At 41.7% G+C, this 23064-nt stretch overlaps 2 protein-coding genes across 3 annotated transcripts in view; one reads left to right on the forward strand and one right to left on the reverse strand.

The window, feature by feature from the left end:
• Nucleotides 1-17902, forward strand: UBE2L3 (ubiquitin conjugating enzyme E2 L3). The gene is made up of 4 exons (XM_071763409.1): nt 1-121; nt 8093-8188; nt 12001-12187; nt 15801-17902. The coding sequence occupies exons 1-4, from the start codon at nt 95-97 to the stop codon at nt 15953-15955; spliced, it is 465 nt and encodes a 154-aa protein (XP_071619510.1). The 5' UTR covers nt 1-94; the 3' UTR covers nt 15956-17902.
• Nucleotides 15917-23064, reverse strand: part of YDJC (YdjC chitooligosaccharide deacetylase homolog) — a 17483-nt gene continuing 10335 nt past the window's right edge. For both annotated transcript variants that reach the window (XM_071763406.1, XM_071763405.1), the window contains exon 5: nt 15917-21152. In XM_071763406.1, the coding sequence (XP_071619507.1) occupies nt 20828-21152 (325 nt within the window). In that variant the 3' untranslated portion in view covers nt 15917-20827. The remainder of the gene's footprint in view (nt 21153-23064) is intronic.

Genomic DNA, 23064 nt, shown 5'->3' on the forward strand with positions numbered 1-23064 from the left:
CCCGGGCCGCCCCGGGCCCGCCCCAGGAAGCTGAGGGCTTCAGCGCCCTGCCCGCCGCCGCCATGCATTGTGGGGCGGCAGCAGCAGAGCCAAGATGGCGGCCAGCAGGAGGCTGATGAAGGTAACAGGCGGCGTCGCGCCGGGAACGGCCGGCGGGCGGGCGGCGGCGGGCACCCCTCACCGCCCCGGCGGCCCTCTGGGTGCGGGGGGATCGGCTCCCAGGCCGCGGTCCGGCGGAGCGGCCTCCTCTCGTCCCCTCGGTGGCACCCCGGGCTGGGGCGAGCGGAACGGGAGCAGCCGGCACCTAGGCCGCGGCCGCGAGGGGCCTCGCTGTCCGACCCGCCGCCGCACCGGGCTCCGGCACCGCTCCCCGGGCCCCGGCCGCTGCCTGGGGCTGGGCGGGGGTCTCGGCGGGTGCCCTGGGCCGTACCGGCTGCCCCGTTCCCTCCCCCTCACCCCCCCTCGGGGGGCTCCTGCGGTGACTAAGCAAAGAGGAAGGGCCGGGGGGGAAGGAAACGCCGCTGCCGGGACGCTCCGGTCCCCGCTCGGTGCCGGGGCCATCCCCGGGGCGGTGTGAGGGGTCGCCCCGCCGCCCGTGGTGCGGCAGCCGCGGCGAGGACCCCGGCCCTGCCCCTGGGGAGGGCTCGGACGGGCGGCGGGGAAGCGCCTTCTCCTCCTTCCCGGTGGGTGGGGGTTCTGCGCTCCCCCCCGCTCGTCCCTCGGTGGGGAACCTTCCCCAAAGGCCCAGGGATGAAAAAAATTTCGGGGTTTGTTGTTTCGGAGAGTAACTTCTTCCGTGTATGAGTAAGAGGTTTATCACGCTGAAATATGGACCTGGGTTCAGAAGTTTCCTCATTCACTGCAGACGTGGTAATGTTTTTGTCTTTCCTCTATTTGTTCTCAAGTGCAGATGTGACTTGTAAATGTAAGCTCAGACTCAGGTGGCCTTTAACCAAGAGCACGTAGAGATTATTGTAGAATACTGCTTGGGAATTATGTTTCTCATAATTTTGCTCGATGACTGAGGTGCTTCTTAGAAAGAAAATGATAACCATTGCCCCTAAAGCATACAAGTTTAGTTTATATATTGTAGGTAATGGCTAATTAACGCCACAAGCTGGATGCAGTGGGTCTTACCTAGAACGTGCATAAATAGTGGTGTAAAATGTATTCATCTGTAAGATGCTACGGAAGTACCCTACAGTATTTGCATGCAAAGTGCCCGTAACCCAAATCAATGAACTTTAGAAGCTGGTTTTGTGAAAGGCAGGAGAAAAACTCTGTAACAGGCAGGCAGTGTTACAGCATTTTGAAGAAATCTTTCCCACACATTAGTATTTCATAGATACAGGGGTGATTCTGTTAAGTTACTATTTTAATATCAGTCTTACAGCTAACTTCAAGGACATGGATCCCTAATAGGGCTGGGATTTCACCAGGATGTGTAGATGGCAGATTTTGAAGCTGCATTTTCATAATTCTGCAGATACATAATTATCCATTTTAACTTGGTTATTTTTGAAGAAACAATAGCCCAGCAGTGCTTCCATAAGGCAAGTTTTGTTGCTTTGAATGCACTATGGAGCGATTAAAAATTAAATAGTGGATACATTGTGTGCAGAGTCATTCATATGTATTAAATCAGTAGGCATAAACCTTTAATTGTACTTAAGGATCCTGATGAGATGACATTCATTTTTTTTTTAATTTCACTTTTGATAGCAGTTATGACACAGATTTAGTGTCATACATCAATATGTTGCTTTATACTCAGATAAGGTTCTCCTTCGTTTCAGATAGTAAACAAACAATTTATCTTTTTGTAAGGCAGCTTTTCTGTCTCTTCTGAAAAAATCCATTAATCGCTCAAAAGCACATAACAGCTATGCTGGTAGGCAAGAAATAAATTTCCAGATTTTTTTTTTCTTTTTAAATTTAAAATAGAACATAAAAATCTGAAAGGCAAGAAGAATTGTCCCTAGTACCTCCAGTGCCTCTTGCTTTTCACCGGCCCCCCTCCCCTCCCTGTTCCATCATACTTCTAAAATGTTATTTAGTACATTAATCTCTCACTAAAATGCAGAAAAAATGTTTTTTGACAACGTGACCTCCTCCTTTTCTAGAAAAACGGTGTGGCATCTGCTTTTCAGAGGGAGTGGTGGAGGAAGGAAAGAGACGTTGCTGACTTCCCTCTTACATTTTTACTTTCATTCCTCTTGCCTGATGGTTCTGGGCTGTGCATGGTGTGTGTGGTTTCCCTGCTGGTCGGAGGGCTGTGAGGTGCTGTGTCACACAAGGCAGAGGCTGTTAAATAAGCAGCTGCCTTCCTGCCTTTTGGACTCACCCAGACAGCTCTGAGTGTTGCCATTCATCTCGGTAGGAACAAAGTAGAGCTCCTGTGCAGATGATGTAATCTGGATTGCTGCAGCATGATGTTTTGAAGGCCCAAGCTCAAATGTCTGTCAACCTAACATCATTATTTAAGTTCAGAATTCACAGATCCACTTCTAAAAATGTTGGTGCTTTGCAATGTAGGATGTCTGTGGTCATAGAATGATGAGTGATTGTAATTAATAGAAATGAAGTTTTTCAGCGTGTCATTCAATTACATTTAACATAATTTAGGATAGGCATTAACTGTCTTTCAGCTAAATATCAGGTTTGTTCTTATTGAGAATAACCCTTGAATCTTTAATAGGTCACGTAAAATAAAGCAATTCCTCTTTCCTTAAGGTCTTCCCAACATTTTGAAGTGCTGTGGTTTTTTTCTGGGCTCATGTCGTGCATCATAATTATTCATATTAATCACAGTGGCTCAGAGAGACTGGACATAGTAAGTCCATAATAATGCTCTGTCTGCCAGTACAAAATTGGGAGCCTGAGTACAGTTTCCACCTTCCAGGGGGAAATGGATGTCCTCTCAGATTGTGGAAGCCATTTCTGTCTTCAATTTGCAAACCTCCCTGTGCAAGGAGTATTACAAGTTTTGCCATTGTACTTGGACAGTTCAGTTTTAAACATTACGTCAAGTTTTAACAAGAATAAGTTTGTCTTGTTGTCTCTAGCCTCTTTTGTCCATTTTCTGGGTCAAAAGCTTTCCTGATGGCCAATTTTTTGCGGAGTGTTATATCATCAAATAGTGCAATTGAACTTTTTTCTACTAAATTAAAAAAAAAAAACCAAAAAAAGCCAGTGAAAGCGTGCTCTTTCCTTGGAGCACACCTAGGTTAGCAAAAATATGAAATAAATATAGCTAGTGAATCATTTCCAGCAGTAACTGGGGTGGAGTTTTGATCTGTGAGCCACCATTACACCTCTTCAAAGAGCCACAGTTGTCAGATCTTGACTCCTCATGAAATGTGAGAGGTGGGAAGAAAGCAAATCATTGTCAGAGATCTGTTGTTAGGGATGATCTCTCGGGGTAAAACAGGCAAATAATGGAGTAATTGTGCTCAGGAAAGGATCTAAGGCTTCTCTTTTCGTGGAGCTACCTTGCTTCACAACCCTTGTAGGAAGCATCTCGTCCCCAAACACGTATGACTGGTGACATGGATCTCCCTGGGGACGTGCCAGAGATTTCAATGAAAAGCTTTTCATGGTTGCCACCCACTCCTCCATGCAAGATCCACAGCAAAGCACAGCGTGGAGAGGTGGTGGGCAGTTGCAAAGGGAAGGCTATTTTGGTGCTGGAGAGTCATAGTACTTGGTGTGTAGTAACACGTGGTAGTGGGATGCACCTTCCAGAGACAGTTTTAGGTAGTATTTGGGAATACTACCCTGTGCCTGCTTCTCAGCATTTCTAAACTGATCATAACCCCAGTTCTCAGTAACAGGGGAAATGTGTTTTTTGAGTGAGTGTGGCAGTCCTTACACAGAAGTGAGAATACTGATTCCTTTTCCCTTTTTGTAATTGGGAATTGACAAGAGGACTTTTAGAAAGTAATTAGAAAGTAGATTCAGAAAGTAAAATTGTCCAGTTCCTCATCAGTGTCTTGCAGCCTGTTTAACTTTGTTGCACTTCTTTTAGAGAATGTATGTATAAACAGGTAAATTACAAAATATGGTTTAGAGTTATTTCAGTAGAGTTTTGTTTCTCCTTGTGCATTTAGTAGTATTTGGGGCTTGATGCAGAACTTCCTGTAGTCTCTGTGAGCTCTTATACTTATTCCCTTATTCTTGGATTGCATTGTTGAGTGTTTCTCTTCACTGCGTTTTCCTACTTGTCTTGGTTTTGCTTTAGAGAAGTCCCATAACTTGAAAGATGTGTTAACAAAACAGTTGCAGGGTTTTTAAAAGACTTAACTACATTTTAAGCTGATGCCACTTACTTGGCTTTATAATTTTAAGCATGTAACTTTTGCTTTGAACAGCATTGATTATGCAGCATTGAAAATAAAAATTTTAACTCCTTAGTAGTTATAGATGAGAGGTGATAATGTGCTTTCATGGCTACTTCCAGCATTTTATTTAAAGATCAGATGCTGCCTCTGAGACTGTTTTTCTTTCTCTCATGTGCTGTGTGTATTGCTTTCTCTAAAGGTATCCAAACTACAAACATCACTGCTCTAGAGAGCACCTTGGAATAAGAAAATATTTCTATTTCACAAATGGGGGAACCAATGCAGCAAGGTCACGTGTAAGGTTGATAATAGAGTGGGGAATAAAAGACTGATTTAAATTTATACTGCAGTCTTCTAACCTCTAGTTACACTCCTGTGCTCCTTTAATTATGTTATTTGACAAAATTAAGGGGTGGAGGACAAGGAAAAGAATTAATCTATTTGCAGTCTGCCTAGGCTCTTATAGTATTAGAAATAAATATCTGAACTATATCCTTTTACCTCATGAGGTAATTTTTGTCCCTTTGGAGTCGCTCAAGCCCACGTTAAATGCAGTATTAATTTTTAATTTGTGCTGTTTGAAAGAATTCAGTAGCTCATTCACTTTTTAACAGTAGGTTTATAGTGTAGTTGTGTCTGCCTCTGTACCTTTGAGGCAGTTAGATCTTCATTATGGTCTTTGTCAGCTGCCAGAAAAAAACAAAGCAACCTTCCACACAAACCCTTAAATTGGGAATGGTCAACTTGCCTGCACAAAACCCTTAAGAGCCTGACTTGTGAGTATAATACTAAATTCTGTATGTGGGGATAATAGTGTGGGGAATTAATTTGGAGTGGCATATGAGATCTTAAACACTGAGTATAGGGAAAGTAATTTCTCATATAAGAGTGAACCTGTCTTGAGCATGTAGTAGAGGCAAGTCCTCTGCTAAGGTAGGCTTGACTCCCCCTGGTCTTTGCAGTCGTGGCTGTATGTGGAAAAAAATTGCCTGGTTTTTGGGTTGCCAGCTACTACCACAGAACCCACAGCAGCAGGGGGAGAAGCATGGGATTCAGCCCTGATACACTGCAGTAATTTACCACTTCTTTGATTTTTTGAAAGTGAATTTCTGCAAAAGTTTCACGTGTCAGTTTAAAGAGGAAGAAGTCCTGAATATTTTTCTGGTAGGTTTTTAGTGTCTTCTCGAGTGTTTAATTCTCTCTCTTGTGTGGTGGACTTGAGGGAAAATGGGTAGCAAAAAAATTTGCACGTTTGCTTGAATCTTTTCTTTCATTAAAAAGTTTTACAGTTTTGTAACGATCTCTGTTCTGGACTCTTGGTTTCTTAATGCAACATCCAAATTTTTAACATTAATCTAGTCAAAAAATGTGTTTGATTTCCCAGTAATGTGAAGCCATGCTTTTCTAATTTGTTTTATTAGTTTAATAACATAACTTGAGTTATAGAGTCACAGTCCTCTCTTTTTCCCGTAGCTGGGCAGTTGGTCTCAGGGCCAGCAGCAGGGTAGTGCTGTCAGCTGAATTTGTGATAAGAGCTGCAGAAAAGCTGCACTCCCACTGGGGGCCTGGGGGAGATTTCTGTCTTATGTATTGTGTTTTTAATATAGTTACTAGAAAATTGTCTGAACACATTTTCCTTTACTTTTTTGTAGAGAGAAGACATTTGTGGTGTGTGTTACCCATGCTTAGATACATACTGGCTAAGCAGTTTATTTTGTTCCCAATGTTTGATGCGTTACATCCAGCGTGGAATAGGATTTACCTCTTTGCCCTGAACACTGAACACTGTCATAGGGTGGTGGGGCATGGTTTGCCAGGACTTCACCCCCGTGTAGGTGTAGAGAGCTGCCCAAAAGGCTGCTCTGAGTGAGCTGCTCCCTGGCCCTGTCAGGGAGGAGTCAGTCTGGTGTCAGCCAGGCTCACCCTGAGCGGCTGCTTTGAGCACCCCACGTTCAGAGCCTGCTCGAAGGCACTCTGGGGATTTGCAGTTTCAGTGATCATAAAGGATCTCTTACAGCTGTGGTAATAAAGGGTATTTTCATTTGCATGTTTTGGCTTGCTCTGTATCCCTGTGAGTGTGCTTCAGAGGGTTGTTTTTGTGTGGCTTTTATATGTTCTCCTGCTCTAAGGAAATAAGGGTAATCCTCTTACCTTTTTTTTTTTAAAGCCCAAACTGTCTGTGATATTGCATAGATCTAGCAGCACTAGAATTTGGGGATTAATCTAGAGGTTTGGACTAAATATTTATTTAGTTTTCGTGTCATGAAGATGGTGTTGGGCATCAATTCCATATCCAAGACTCCAAGGTTCAAACAGCTGCACTCTGAGTGTGCTCTTGCTTTGGTAGGTGCAATGGGCAGGACTGGAAATGCTGATCTGCTGATGTGTGGCTGTCATGTGACTCATTTCTTTTCTCATGTGGATTTGGAAATCTTGTTTTCCCTTTGGATTTGCATTTTATCATGATACTAAGTTTATGCAAGAGATTACTGCATGTATTAAGTCTCTGAGAACCAGATGCAGAAAGGTTTGATCTAAGACGAACATAGAGGAAACATTTTAGGGGAAAGAAGAAAAAAAAAATTGACAGAACAGCACCTGTACAGGGGAAGTGATCTCTCTGTGTTCTTTGCTTGTAGTTGGTGATTTTTTTATCATAATACACAGTCTAGTTTTGCAGATAACATTAGCAGCCCATGAAGCACTGTGCTGGCAGAGTGCACCAGTTTTGCTGTGTAAGCAACATTTTTCCCTAACCTATGTGGTCACACAGGCGTGTGCTTCAGTTCTGAAATCACTGGGAAAGTTTTGGGTTTCACTGTGGCAGACTTTTGAATTTGAATTCAGTTAAATTCTCTTTAAATATAAAACTCCAGAATTCAACAGCAAAGGGTTGTGATTGGTATGGAAAAAAAGTGAAATCCTGAGGTGTTTCATTTCTGGTTTATGAAATATTTTTATTAAATACTCCAGGAAACAGTCCTGTACTAGGGCTTATGTGTAATTTTAGATGGAAAAATGCCTAAATATTTGTTTTAATAGTATCTAGATTGCTAACTGATCAAAACTGGTTTGACTGGTGATGGGTGCTGAAAGAGACCTTGGACAAGAGAGATACAGCTGCAGAGAGGTATCTTAATATATACTGTGAGTGACAACAGATACAGCTCTATCTTCACCAGTTACTGGCCTAAATAAGGCCTATTTAGCTTAGATTTATATTTTTCTGGGTTTGCAACCATTTCAGATGCTAAAGCAGGGACTTGTTATTTTTCAGTTGAAATAATTGGCCTATTCTGTGACTTCTTCTGTGCTTAAAACTGTTACAATTTTTTCAAATCAGTATTTTCCTTCAGATAAGTCTTAAGATGCACTTTATTTCTGTGCTTCGCAGAGTTATCAATAGTCTGTTACCAAAGGCACTGATTTGCATTTGAGGTATAAAACCATTTTTTAATTCACCTTTTTACTAGTCCTACTTCATTGTATCTGTAGTGATGTTAACAACAAGGTGTTTTTGTGTTCTCCTGACATATAAAAAAAATAACACTTTTTAATACCTTGTCTCAGAATTTTACTTCTCACAGGTGCAGAATCTTCTTTCTTACTTGTGTGGGTTACCACCACTAAAACCTCAAGCTTCTTTAACATTAAAGAAACCCACATTGACCTCTAAGCATTTTGAAAAATAAACACAATCATCTTGCTTCATACTGTCATTAACTCACACTGGTGCTTTGCTTGCTTTTCAGGAGCTTGAAGAAATCCGCAAATGTGGAATGAAAAACTTCCGTAATATCCAGGTTGATGAAGCTAATTTATTGACCTGGCAAGGGCTTATTGTTCCTGTGAGTATGGACTATTCCTGATTCTAACTGGCTTTAAAATAAAATGTGGATCATTTGAATCTCATAAATCCACAGTCCAGTAGTGCTGCTGGTGATCAGATCATTTTTGCACCCTGACAAAAACCTCCTATATAAAACCTGACTTTCAGAGCTGTGGGTCTGTGCAGAAAATGGTCCTGTAAATGCACTGTGAGTTTGTACAGACTGTGCTGCAGCATCTGAAACATACTCTGGGAGGTGAAGTGTGGTCCTAGATTTAATTCTTGTCTCTCTTCAGACATCTTGTGTAATCTTGGGCAAATAGTGTAATCTTCTTATCTCATTTTATTTGACTGTCTTCTATGTTTTGTTTTATTGAAGTCTGATAATGTTAGAAGATGTTTCTTGTAATTATTGTAAAGAAAAATCCCTACAGAAGTGAAAGGTATTCTAGATTTTTCTGATCAGTACCTGCCTGGACACTTCATAGTTGTAGGCCTAGTCCAGCACTTGGCTGCAGCTGGCAGGGACTGTGATTACTTGGGGGTGGTGGTGGGAGGGCAAGCACATGAAGTCTGTAGTTTACTGCATCAAGCTAGAAGTACCAAATCTACATTATCATAGCCTGTGATTAAAAAAAAATGCTTACTCTGATAATGTTTTTTAATTTACTAGAATTATTTCTAGAATAAAATTAAGTATTGGAAAAAAAATGATGCAAGGAAAAGGTTTTCAGAGTTGAGCCCTTTAAAAGAAAGTGTCCTTATTTAGGCATTAATTAATGCAAAAAACCCCACTATAATTTTATAAAACACTACTGTAAGTACTGTATTAGTTAAATTTAGAGGGATTTGTTACTAATGGAAAAGCAGGGAAGCAAGTATGTTGAATTCCTTGGTTGAAGTCACTTGGATTTTCATCTCCTTTATTTTCTGCTGCCATGGCCCACGCTCCCTTCCCTACAGGAGCTGCCTGTAAGTCTGCAGCAGTAGAGGCTCTGCCATGAGGTGTCAGTTCCTCTTCTCCCTGATGCTACCAAAAAGGTCCCCCGACCACAGTAAATCTGTTCTTTTAAGTTTGAAACATCTCTAGCAGTTTCTCTGCTTTGTTAGTTGGGGACCATTCCTGAATTCAGATCACACAAGCTGATATAAGGGCCAGGCCTTTGCATTTTAAATGCTGAGAATACATTTAGTTTGTTTACTTATATGCCTGCAAGTAATTTCTTTGAGTGGTTGAGGCTAATAAAGCAGCTCGGGTTTGACATTAAAATTTGACAGAGCTGAGGAACAATGTGCATTAATAAACCATGCTGATATTTGTGGCTCGTGTGTAAGTTTACTGCTTTGATAATACTTTGAGGCAGAAGAAGGTTGGTAAATATGACTAATAAAGCAAAACACCAAAATGCTTGTTTATTCCTGTTAAAACCAGCAGTATGTGGTGTACAACATCTATTTTTAACAGCTTGTGCTCACCAGAGTGAGATTAGTGTTTGTTTTGCAAAGGTTCACAACATGACAAGTGTTTAAACTTTGCTGCAGTGAACTGTGCTTCATAATCTGCCCTTTGATTTATAATGTGTCCAGTTGCAATAGAAACAGCCTTAAATTCACTTCTGGTACAGTGAAGAGGGAATTTTGTCATGCAATTTTACTTATTACAGTAATTACTGAAGTGCTGTGGTGTGTGTGTTTTGAGGAGTAGTATGGTTACTTTAAGATACCCTATAGAAGTTTGACTTAGCATAATTTTTGTAGCTATTGCAGTGCAGGAGTTGATGGCTTAGAAGCACAATATAGAAGCTGGCTGCAGCTTTTACTTTTGAAATTTTCTGTGTTGTTTCCATTTCAGAAACTGTTCTTGCTTATAGTTTAAAGATGTAACTCATGCATTAGGACTAACCAGGTGTGGATTATTAAACTTTTACCTAGACATCACTTTGGTCAGCTTCCTAGTGAAGGTGTGAAAAAGGGGAAAGTTGGTGTTTTTAGCAGTGTTCATTCAGAATTGCTGAAAAAGATAAAAGTTTTTCTTGTATGTAACACCTTTTGGTTTTGGAACAACTGTTATTTTTAAGGGTGTTTACTCAGTTTAGAAGCAGACTGAAGACAGCTGGTCAACTTCTCCTGTTTTAAGCTGTAGAATAAGAGGTACACTCTTTGGTTTAACACCAAAGCAAGACTCTGCCTCAGGCTCCTTGCTCCTGTAAAAGGCACTGTTGGGGTACAATGATGCTGATTTCAGTTAATCAGCACTGCTTGCTATGGCCAAACTTTTGCAGAGCAAAAATATTCCTGGTGAGTTTTAGTCATGTTTGTTGTTTTGTGTTTACCGTTGATAATTCTGACTCTTCCTTGCTGGAGAAAAATAAATGTAACAAATTCTTGGACATTAATTGCTTGAATATTCTGTATGTTGTCTATTTGAAACATAAGCAACCCTATACCTACATTTTTAGTTCAGTGTATTTGAGAGTTACTGTGGAAAACTGTTGACTGATAATCAAGCAGAAAATGAACATTTTTAAGCCAGATCAGTTCACTGAACAAGTGAGACCATGGGATGGAGGTGAGAGCAAGGGCACTAACTGCTGAAGTTGTCACCACCACCAAAAAGTTTAACAAGTCACTTTTGGAGCTTTTAGGATTGCTTGGACAAAAAATGAGTTTAAAGGCCCTGTAGTTACCTTCTCCTTTGGCTGCAGAGGTTATGCTGCATTTTCTTGAAACACACAACCAAACTTCCCTGTTTGGATGAAACCAAAATAAACTGTTCTCTTCTGAAGAATATTTTAATAGAACATTCTCCATCCCCAAATATTGGTAAACCTTTTTTAGCTTCTGGAGTGGGTTTGATTGCAGGGAATGGTCTGGTTGCCAGTGAAGAATGTGCAATTATACTTTACACCAACTGGGAACTCTCCTCCTTCGATTCTTGTTCCCACAGTGTTTGAAAAGGCTTCATGCCACAGTTACTGTTTTTGGTGCAGAGTGGTATTTTTGTAAGCTTTAAATGTAGCAGTGGTTTGTTTTGTTTTCTGCAGTTAGTATTTGAGGAAGTATCGATAGTCAAACAGGTTTTCTAAATGAGATTCTGGGCATTGTTTTTTTTTCTGTTTCAGCATGAAGAACTACTTTGCTTATTTCACAGTTCTCTCATCATCCTCCTTCAAAAATGATCTGATAAGAGTGGGTGCTAAAACTGCATACAAATTCAGAACGTTCTCATCAGCAGACACAGTGAATATCTATCTTTAGTACCAATGAGTGCTCAGCAGGTTTTTGAGTAGTCAGCACAAAAACATTCTTGGAACATATAGGGAAATCTGGCAAATGAAATTGCTTTGCTGTTTGTAGCACCACGATGAGACATATAAAATAACCAGGTTTAGAGAAACCAATTTTCTTTGTCAGGCTTCCTGCTTGTATCTCGGGAAGGGTTTGTGTTGTTTTTTGAAATGCAAAGTTGGAAAGAAAACTGCTTACTAAACTGTATATATAATAGTTATAAATAATATAAACCATATTTTAATGAAACTACTTGGGACCTTAAGCTTTGAATAAATGGGATTGGATGCTTTCTTACCAGTAAAAATGTCAGCCAGTTCAGAAGAACAGTAACCTGCTCTTGCCAGGGGGAATACAAATGTTGTTGCCTCTCTCTTACCAAATGGGTTTTGATGTTTCCTGACACAGAGACATGACAGCATGTGTTGGCAGATAATGCTTTTAAAAGAGGTCATATGGTAGCTGGGAGTCTAGAGTGTGCTTTTTCTTAATTATATCCACTAAAATACACCAGGTTCTTGACATTCTGCCTTCTTGTTGCAGGACAATCCTCCATATGATAAAGGAGCCTTCAGAATCGAAATCAACTTCCCAGCAGAATATCCATTCAAACCTCCTAAGATTACATTTAAAACAAAGATCTATCACCCTAACATCGATGAAAAGGGGCAGGTTTGTCTGCCAGTAATTAGTGCTGAAAACTGGAAGCCAGCAACCAAAACTGACCAAGGTAGGACTCCGTGTGGAAAAGGAACTGGATATTGAGAGACTTTTGTTTAAATTTATTGCTCATAGCACTTCAGCTTGGCAGCTGGTCACTGCCCTAATGCTGTATTCACTGTAAGGTTTGTGTCATGAATCACGTGTTGTGGGCACAGTGTGCAACTCTTTTGGAATTCTCCTTGTGTTATTGGAACATCAGGTAATGAGAGTGGCACGTGGCATGTCCAGCTCTGGGAAACCACAAAACCCCTCATGACTTAAAGAGTTTATTAAGGTGGTGTCCTCAGCATGCTCAACATTTCTGGGAGTAGTTTGTGTGGAGGTTATTTTTTGCTTCTTTTTAAACAGTGACTTTGTAATCCAGAGGTGTGCAGTACGTTTCTGGATGTTTGAAATAAAAGGGTCTAGAACCTCAGGATTTGTATGTTTTATAGTATCTAGCACATGGTTCAGTGAATTGAACATATGGCTTGAAATATCTGGGGAGGCATGAAACCTGAAATCATGACAAAAATTAACTCATTTTTTAAAAGTTCATTGCTGTGAGGCTTTTTGTATATAGTGTCCTTGGATAAGAGGTTTTTTTGGGTGATAAATATTTTAAGGAAAGAAGTTGCATCGGATTCTGTGGCAGACTTGAGAGTGTGATATCTGTAGATTGTTGCTGTTGCTTTCATTAGTTGTTGGGATGAGAATTTGTGTTTTCTGGCAGGTAATTATTAGTTTGATATTAAGCATTTATTGTTGCACATATAGAAAGAACAAAATATCCTTGCAAAAAACTGCATCTCCTTTAATAATATAATTTCACACAAGTAGCAGTTTTAGTCCAGTGCAATAACTACAGTGAGACTGAAGTATCTTGCTCTGTAAAGTATTTTCTTCTTCCAGACTCCTCTTCAAGGTTGTTTTCACTTGAACTGTGTTCCTGAGAGTAAGCAAGGCTTTACTTAAGATTATTTTTTCCTGCATACTTCTGTGTGTTAAAAAAGCTCCTTACACTTTGCATGATCTTGCCCCAAAGAGAAAAGAGGAAAATTCCTGTAGTTGTTTCAGAACAGATCAAGCAGTTGAATATTGGTGAAAACAGAGGTGGCAGCAAAAAGAACCTGTAAACTTCAAATAGGTCAGTGAATATCTTATGATTTGTTGTTGATTTATCCCAGGTTATAGAGGACAAAGAGCCTTGAGAGAGATGAAATGGAGACAAAGTCAAAGGGTTCTGTTAACACCTCAGCAGTGGGGTTACTCTATGAGCCTTCTCTAGTTGACTAAAGGAACAACCTAATTGTCTCTAAGGAGCTTGAAGTGCAGGTTGGCATTAGTTGGAACTGTTGAAGTGATTGTATGCAGGAAACAGTGTATCCTTGAGAAGCAGCAGTTGCCTTTTTATCTGAGTGAATTAAAATTATGTTAAAACCAGAATTTGCAACAAGCCCTGGGTACCAAAATATTGCAGATCTGTCAGTTGCTGCTGGTTTGTTGCCTTTTGTCTTTTCAACTCTTCTAAGTCTTTTTAGTGTCAAGGTATGTTGGTTGGTCCATTGCTATATGAACCTGCAACAATGTTATCACAGACCTGCGTAAGTGCCTGTTCCTTTTTCTCCAGGACTCTTCAGCACTGCAAAGTAAATGGCAGTGTGTTTGCTGCTTTGGCTTTTCTCAAGGAAATAATGCAGCATTATTAGTACAGCATCAAAGTGATTGGTTTTGATCAGTTGGGTGTCCAGAAAGAGGAGAGATTAGGTTCCTCATAAACCATTAACTCACCTTTCATGCACTAAATGTGCATCTTACTGCTGTACTGTTTATTATTTATGCTTAATATTAAACCATCCTGTTGTGACAGTATAGTTTTAAAATGCTGTGGATGTTGAGGGAAATCCAGTCAAAACCTGTTATAACAGACCTATTTTTTTCTGGCTTGTGTGTTAAGTAACCTTGATAGCACAGTAACACTTTCTCTGTAGTGTTTTAAGGAGAGAAAAATGATTGTCACGTGCAGTGTTGATGCTGGTTCCATCAGTAGTTTCATTAATACCATCATAGTTGTCCTGAGTCCAGGACTGGTGAGTTCCTGTGAAGTAAGCTAATAGCTGCATTCCTCAAATTGTTTGCTCACTGTAAACTCTGATTTGTGGAAGAAATGTTCCTACTTAGCAATATAACAACACATATGTTTCTCTGGATTTCTGAGTATTTGTTTGGGGGATGCTCCCCATTCCTGTCAGGTAAGGGGGAGAGAAGAATACGAGCATGAAAAGATTGATGCTTGGAAAGAAGCCACTCTGGTATTCCAGCATCTACTGGGCTGATAAACTTCTAAGAACTCACATGGCAAAACTAGGGAGAACCTGGCAGTTTCAGAGCAAACAACAGGCTGACTTTTTGTTCAAGGTGTAGCTGAGTTGTGGAGCTCCCTGCCATTGGGTGGGGTAGGTGTCAGTCACTTGCCTGAGTTCAGGAGGAAGCAGCTGGCTCTGCTGTGCAATGCATGAAGTTAAAGTTTTGTCAGACGTGCTTTAAAACCTGATGGGAGGGTACTTGGCATTAGTCTGGGGAGCCCGAGCTTAGCTCAGAGAGTTTGCCCAGGGAAGTTGTGGATGCTCCATCCCTGGAGGTGTTCAAGGCCAGGTAGGATGAGACTCTGAGCAACCTGATCTGTAATGGGCAGTGCTCCTGCACGTGGCAAGGGGTTGGAACTGGATGATCTTTTCCAACACAAACCAGACTGTGATTTTTCTGCTAATATTGTTGTACAGTGAACTGCTTTTTCTACTGACCCAGTTTCTGTAGCATTGCCCAGTTACATGGACACCTCCCAGTGTGGGTGAGTCTGAGAAGTACTGATTGCTGTGACCTCTTTAGCTTTTTTCATCAGTATGAAAATGTAAATGAGGAAAATGTAGCAATGAATGTCATTGTCATGTGTGAGGTTCACAGCCTAAATGTCAAGTGCAGTTCAGTTATTTTAAGAATGACACTTCCTTAGAAAGTGATAGGGGAACATTGATGAAATGGCTGTAAACAGGGGAGTGAAAAGCATCTTGCAGTTCTTATCTGTGTGTCTGTCCAGTGTGTCTCTGCTAGTGGATGTATTTGGCAGTTTAAAGGGATGAGTTGACTGCTGTTTATAGTGAAAATGAGGGAGAAAAAGAAAAGGCTTCTAAAAGCAGGCCCAGTTACAACTACATCATTGTACAAGGGTTAGGAAAAACAGTTTTGTGGTGAAATTCCATTTTTTTCTAATCCCTTTTAGATGAACTTTTTTGTGAAACTTAGTTTCTTTCTTAGCCCTAGGAAGTATTTCAGATAGGAAGCCAGTTACATGGGAAATAATTTGTAGTGCAGTTTGGTCTCTGTTCAAGTTGATTTTGTTTACAAATACAATTTCCTGGTGTTCATTCACGGTCATTGAATTAAATCTTGGCATATTGCTAGAGATTATTCATGCTCTTGCTTTTGAAAAGACCCTAGATTTATGGGGATGTATTTAAATGCAGTTCAAGCTCTTTTCTTCCTGGGGAATTTTGCTTACATTTTGATTTTTTTTTTTTTTTTTTTTTTTTTTTTAAACTAACCATCTTAGTCTCTGACAGTATTTATACTTCTTTTAACAGTAATCCAGTCCCTCATAGCACTGGTGAATGATCCACAGCCTGAGCATCCTCTTCGGGCTGACCTAGCTGAAGAATACTCTAAGGACCGTAAAAAATTCTGTAAGAACGCTGAAGAGTTTACAAAGAAATATGGTGAAAAGCGACCAGTGGACTAAAATCTGACAAAACTGATGTCAGCAACATATGATAGAAGATCGGAGCAGTGCATTTGAGACACCCCGTAAAGCAGGACTCTATGGAAAATTGACAAGTGCCACCTTTTGGTGTTAACTTGTGGCTGTTACTAACTTTCTACAGTTTTCTTAATCAAAAGTGGGCTAGGTAACCTGTAAAGAAAGGATTAAAATTTAAGATGTTCTAGTTCTGCTTTCTTTGTTTAAAAATCACTGCTTCAATATACTTTAAAGTATGCTGTTTTCTTTTTCTTGTCAGAATTTATCAAAAATATCTTAGACTTATATTCTGCCCTTAAATTGAAAAGGTTGTGGCTGTCATTTCTTATTTTTCCTTGCAGTTCCCACTATCTTGAGTTCGTTTAATTCTTCATTGAATTTTATCCCCCTCCCCAAACTGATGTCTTAGGAAAAAATATCCCAGTTTTGGCAGAAAATTATTGAGTGTTTGGCAGTTTTGTTTAGTTTCCTTTTTAAATGTTGCACTGTGCTTTGTGGACTTGTTGCAAGTCCCCCTTAATTTCAGTTTGTAACATAACAAAAAAACAAACAAACCCCACAAAAACAATCATAAACAATGTCCAGGTCTTATGTAAATCTGGCTGATGTTACCACAATGTTTATTAAACGGGGAAACCCAAGTTTTTGTGTGCGTCATTGAATTAAAATATGGCTCATGTCCTGCTTTTGGAAAACTTTGGAAAAAAATTCTGTAGCAAAGGAGTAGCGGAATGTGATTACAAACTTCTTTCACTTCTATCCTTAGTACCTGTGCAGAGTAGCCAGGGCAATGTGCACAGAACAACACTGCAGCCAGTTTTAAAAAGTGTCAGAAATTGGGGTCCAAGAGGTACCAAAGCGATAAACTGATTTTTGAGTTAAAAATTGGTATTTTGGCAACGTCAATTTGGAATTCAGATACTAAATCTGACAGCACTGCTAATCATCTTAGAACATTTTTCCATCAGAACGCATAAGAAACATCTGTGCTTTGCAGGGTGGCAGTCCCTGCCGCTTCCCAGCCCAATTGCTGTACAGTTCTTACTGGAAATGTTACCAGAATAGGATTAAGCAATAACTGTAACAGAGTTCGCTTCACTACTGCTGTTCCTGTGTTCTAAAAACACACGGGCTGGATGATTAATGAGCACTTCAAGTATCGTTTTAACTTAATCAGGCAGAGCTGTTTCCCGTTGCCGCAGGGCACACCTACGCATGCTCGAGGAAGCCCTTTCTGTCAGGATGGAGCATCCTTTACCGTGTCCCTGCTGCCCCTCTCCTGCCTGTCCTTTTCCCCCGGTCTCACGTGTGCTCGCAGCCCCACAGTCAAACTGCCATACAGTCAAACTGCCTCCCCACCTCCCCAGCTTGGGTGTGTTACTGAGCAAATGTATTTATCTTCAACAATCCATAGGTATCTGGGAGCACATATCATTTTGATGTGCAGGAAGTTGGATTAGAAAATCCTTCAGGCCCAGATGGCTGTCTCTACTCCTAAATTCAATTTTTAATACAGCCTTTGCAACCTTTTGGAACTAGTGTGTCGAGCAGTAGGTCTTTTGGTTTTAATGTCTTGTATAATTGCTGTTTCTTCATTCACCCCTCTCACCTGGCTTTCATTTCCCATTTAGTGTAAACAATGACAGCCCAGTACCTCACCTCTGTTGAAAGTAAATTTTTTTTATAAGTTAGGGAGCTAAGAAATTTTATGTTTAAGTGTTCTTAGACAGATTCTTTGGCAGGTAAATAAAGTTAAACCACATTCACCTTATTTACGGAAACTTGCATTTCCTAAGTGTTTTCAAGGCTTGTGAGAGCACTGTCTATTACCAAATTTTCACATCTTTGTGTCTTCATTTGCAAAAAACTTGGTACTGATTTTGTTTCATTTACGGTCACTCGGATTCATAATAAAATAATGCCAAATTATCTGTCAAACTCAAGTGTGTATAACTTTGCACCACATGAGTCACTGTACCTTTTGATCATGTCTGTTGGCATGGAGATTTGCTGTTCTCTGAATTTTCTTGATATTTAAAAACAAAACTGTAGCACTAGTTTGCTGCCCTCACCACTACTAACTGGTGTACTTCCTGGTTGTCAGCCTCTCAGGTCAAAGACTGCGTTTCTCTGACTCGGTGTGAGTGGGAGGCCCCTGGCAGGGAAGGGGCAGGGCTGTGACTGAAGAGCTCCAGCTGATCCTTGCAGGCTCCAGCAGCGCTGTGCCGGCTATTCCCATCTCATCTGCAAAGGTCACATAGAAGACAGATCTTGCTGTCAGTTCTCTTGGTGTGTTCTTCATTGTTCAGTTTTTAAACTACGAGCTGTGTAACCCAAGTGATGGCTTTGGTTTGTAGGCAGCCCTCTGGGAAAGACAGAGGTCAGATGCTGTACTGTGTGGTTGAAGGCTGAGGAGGAAAAGTCCAACTACAAAGTCCTATGTTAACTCAGGAAATCAAGCTCTTGTTCTCTCTGGCTCCCTAAGCCATGCTGAATTCTACACATGCAGCATAATATCCAGAATAAAAACACCTTACTGGTGAAACTACACCCAGGAGTACTGGTATAGGCTTTCTGCAATTCCATTCTGCTACCCTAATAAAAATTGCTCTCGAAGGCTTTGTGGCATGGTTTTATTTTCAGAGAAATGTGGGGCTTAGGCTTCTTTTCTTATGTATCCTGGTACAATGACATTTATCTGTAGTGCTCTGAATGTGTTTTTAACTTGAAATCAGTGTTCTCTAAAGCTTTCACAGAACCACTGAGAGATTTCTGATCTCCAGATGGTTTACACAATGGAAAGGTTCCTTATTTACAAGTCTTTTAGTAGTTGTTTATTTATTTCTCCATTTAAAGCCCTCTTGAATTTAGAAGATTTGGGGTTTAATGCTGTTTGGCTGTTCACTTAAAAATATAGAATTTGTAAAATTAATTTTTTTAATTCAAAACACAGAATTCAGGTAAGACTGCTGTCAGCTAGCAGAGGATGCATGCAACAGCTGTAACGTCCAGAGGATTGTGATTGGGATCAGAGCCCACATATGGAGCAATTTAAATGTTAAAAGGTGAAAAATCTCCATCGAAATAGTCGCGTTAACAAAAAGCTGAGAAGTGGTGTTGCTGTCAGGCTTATCCCTGCGTGTGGATAAAGTCCCATCAGTCACTAGATGGCACTCACGGGTCTAACTCCGCTCTGGAACTTGCAGCTGCTCCTGCAGGTCCGGTATCTTTTGCGGTTTTTGTTTTTTAAATTCTCTGTTGCCAAGTGTCAGGAACTCTGCTGTCACCAGCGGTGGGACGAGCTTCAGCAGCCGAGTCATTCCAGAAGGTAAACGCTGCTCTCACCTGAGCCTGCTGCATGCTGAGCAGAGGCACAGCACAGTAGATGGGTTTCCTAAAAACAAACTTCTCATGTATCAAATTAAATCTGTGATAGTAATTTAGGAAATAACCTGGAAAATTATTTCCAAAAGCATCCTTCATGATGTTATATCATATTTATACAGAGCAAAACCTTCCTCAGATGTTTTGTAGGGAAGGTCAGCTGGTTCCCATTCATAAGAGGGACGTCCTTTCAGTGCTGTGCAGGAAGCAGGAGCAGAGAGAGAGAGGTGAGTGGGTGTAGTTTGCTCTCCAGTTGTAGCTAAACCCAAAAGCCTGATGAAGCATTTACAGTAGAAAAAGGCCTGAGATTATTTTTCAGTTAAAGGAATGATGATCACAATTACATTCTTAGTGTTTAAAAAAGAGGTCAAGAAAGAGGATTCCATTCAATAGATCACCTTTGTGCAGAAAATGAGCACAGACAACCAAAAGTTGTTTTTTTTTTCCCATGTGATATTTATATGTGAGTGCCAGAGCCATGGTTAAGTACACAGCTGAACACCTGGATATTGCCAGGGCTTGTTGAAGTTCAGGTGCTCTGATGGCAGAGGTCACACTGGACACACACAAGGAGCTTTGCCACTTTAAAACTTGCTGGTAGGTGGTACACAGCCATCCCACACGATGTTGGTGAGAGGCAGTGTGGGAACAGTTGCTGATGTGCTCTCATGTGCAGTTACTGAAATAGCAGATGGATCAACAGTTGCTGTTCTTGTAAAGTCATCCCCACAAAAAAAAGAAAAAAAAAAAAAAAAAGGAAGGAAAGAAAAGGCTCTGGAAGGGTGAGGCAATGTAAATAGGAAAAGCTGTGATTACTGCTGGCTGAAGCTGTACATGGAATATGGCTGCAGATACCACCAGGCTGGACCTGTGATCCGACTGTTCTGACCAGAGAAGTGCTGAAGTGACGAGGCCCTGTGCCCCTTGCTGTCAGTGGGCTGGGGAAGGGGGGGCAGGAAGGGACCACAAGTGGCTGCTTTAAGAAAACCTGAAGGTTTCCAAGCCTCCTGTGAGCAACCGACACCATGCAGTTGCTACAAAGCAGCATTTGCTCCACAGCATCTTTCTTTTTTTGCAGTGAAGCCCAAAAAAGAGAAATGCTCAGAACCCTGAGGGTGCTGGTGTGCTGCTCAGCCTGGCAGCAAAGCCTGTCCTGATGCTGCTCACCATGGTGTTGGCAGACCCTGAGCCCTGGGAGCAGGGCAGGCCCTCAGCTGCCACAACAGTGGTGCACAAGTAGGTGACACACAACAGATTTGTCTCATTTGGAGCAGATGTGGCCTAAAAAGTGCCAGTGAGGGCTCAGGTACTGCCTGTAGCTGCTCACAGGGTGTTGTTTTTCCGTGAACATCCTAATGCTGTTCCCAGCTCCTGTCAGTGGTACCAGGATAGTAGTGAGCTGGCTTCTCAGGACATCAGCACTGCCTGGCTTCAGGACATGAATAACTGATTGTATACGTGCTTGTTTACTTAAAGATCTTTGAATGAACAAAGCTGGACGTTCCTGGTTTTGTAATGGCTCTGCAGCTCTGGCTTAATTAATGTCTGGAGTTCATGGAGGCGCTCCCAGGACTGTGAGAAATCATCTGGTCCTTCCCCACAGCCCCCAACGGGTGGGACACTGGGGTACCCTGGGTGCACCATCAGTTCAATCGTCACTGTCCTGCTCTGTGGTGTTGGAGCAGTTGTGGCCTTGGATGTGAAGTCCAGGATGGCAGCGTCGATGGCACTCCAGATGTTACTGACAGACATGTTTCTGCCCATGGTGCTCAAGCCTATGTAGATGTCTGGCCACCTGTAGCCAGAGGAGGGAACACTGAGGTTAATGCTAAGGAGGCAGAGACAGGAGAGTGTTACAACCAGCAGATCAGTGTTCCACGTACCTAACATTAAGGTTGAAAGGGTGTACATGTGTTTAAAACTTTTAACTATTTAAAAAAAAAAAAATACTCGCCTGTAGTTGTTGTTTTAATGATTTTCTTCCCTTATGGAAACCAGGATACTATTTAAAGCAGCAGGTTTTCAGTCTGAGAGAAAATTCCAGCAAAGTGGCAGTACCAGTACTGCTGTTACTGCTCTCTTACACATATGGTGACACAGACAAGGGCTGTTTGGCATCTGTGAGCTCACAGGTGTGTTTTGTTGAAAAAGCAGAGCTAAACTGAGAAAGCCACGCTATCAAAATAACTTACTTACTAGGCCAATTAAAACCTGAATAGAAAAATAACCACCTTTGGATAGTAACAGATAAGTGGAAACCAAAAATTTAACTGTAATAAACTAGAAACCTCCCTTGTAACAAATCATTCTGCTAGGATGCATCAGAGGCAAAATGAAGACAAGACACTGGGCACAATGTTACTACTGTACAAGCCCAGGAGGGCTATGCAAGTGTGTGCCAGGGCAGCATGAGACAGCTTTTGGAAGAGACCAAGGCTGGGGTCTTACCTGCTTGATCCAGGAAGAGCCCAGCCTTGAATACTCAGCTCTAGGAAGAGTTTGTAGGACTTTAACTTCTTTTAGCTGTAATCTGACTAAACTTGTTAAACCTCGTGAGTTAAACCTGTGAGTTAAACCTCGTAGCTCTGCGGTAAGCACGGGCTGCTCTGTCCGGTGACGCAAACCGAGCTCGGAGGCTCAGCGTGGTGCCTCTTTGCACAGCTGATGAAACCGAGTTCAAGTTGGGATTCCTGTGGCTTCAGCTGACCACGCTCATCTCATTTTCCTGTTTTCTCTGTGTGACACGTTTCTTTTGTCAGAGTTTGTCTCCCTTCCATCCCACGGCGCCAGGTGGGTCCGTGTGGGAGCGGGGGCGGCCGCAGCTGCGTCCCGGGGGGCGGTGCCGCGGGGGGATAAACGCGCAGCCCCGGGGCAACCCCCTCGGTTTCTTCCTGAGCGACTGGAGAGAGGGATCCCGGAGCGGCGGATTCTCGGAGGTAAATCGCCCCCACCCCTGCACCCTCAGTACCACGGGAAGCCCTGGAGCGTGCGGGGTCTCCTCTGGATTCCCCTGCTCTAAGGGGTTCTGCCCGGAACGGAGAGTTACTGTGTCCTGATGAACTGCTCTGTGAGCTGCTGTGCCCTCCTCGCCTTCAGAAATGGGTTGGAAAGAGCAGGGTGAAGCACCAGCCTGCTCCTGATGTTGAGAACAATTAATTGCAAAACAAAAAGATCCAAGAAAGTAACTTGGATTATATTTCTCAGCAGACTGAGAAAGCAATGAAATCTGCCCCAAGGCACAGGTGACTGCAAGGGTCTGAATTGAAGAGCCTTTAATCCATAAAACATCTGATTTGAGCTTTTTAGAGAAGTATGTTGCTGGGGGAAGGGCTGAGCTTTTTTGGGTTTGCCCCTGAGATGTGACACTGATGGCACTGCAAGTTCTGAGCCTCTCTGCCTCCCCTTCACAACAAACACTTGTTTCTAATTAGTGTCTTTTCTCCTGCTTAAAGCTCTTTCTCCCCTGTTCCGGAGAGAAATTACTTCTTGAAAATTTTCCCTAGATCTGACTTTTAAAATTCCAGTGTTGATACAGCACTTCAGTCTCCTGCCATCCCATCTGCCAGGCTAATGCTGCTTCACTGTAAAAGCTGAGAACCATCCCCTGAAAAGAACAATCCTTTTCAGGTGGGAAGTGAGTCATCTCTGTTCAATCTGTTTACCAAGCTCTAGTGCCTCCAGCACTTCTCCTGAACCTTCTTGATGTG

Source organism: Heliangelus exortis, chromosome 19, assembly GCF_036169615.1.
Source record: "Heliangelus exortis chromosome 19, bHelExo1.hap1, whole genome shotgun sequence".
NCBI lineage: Eukaryota > Metazoa > Chordata > Aves > Apodiformes > Trochilidae > Heliangelus > Heliangelus exortis.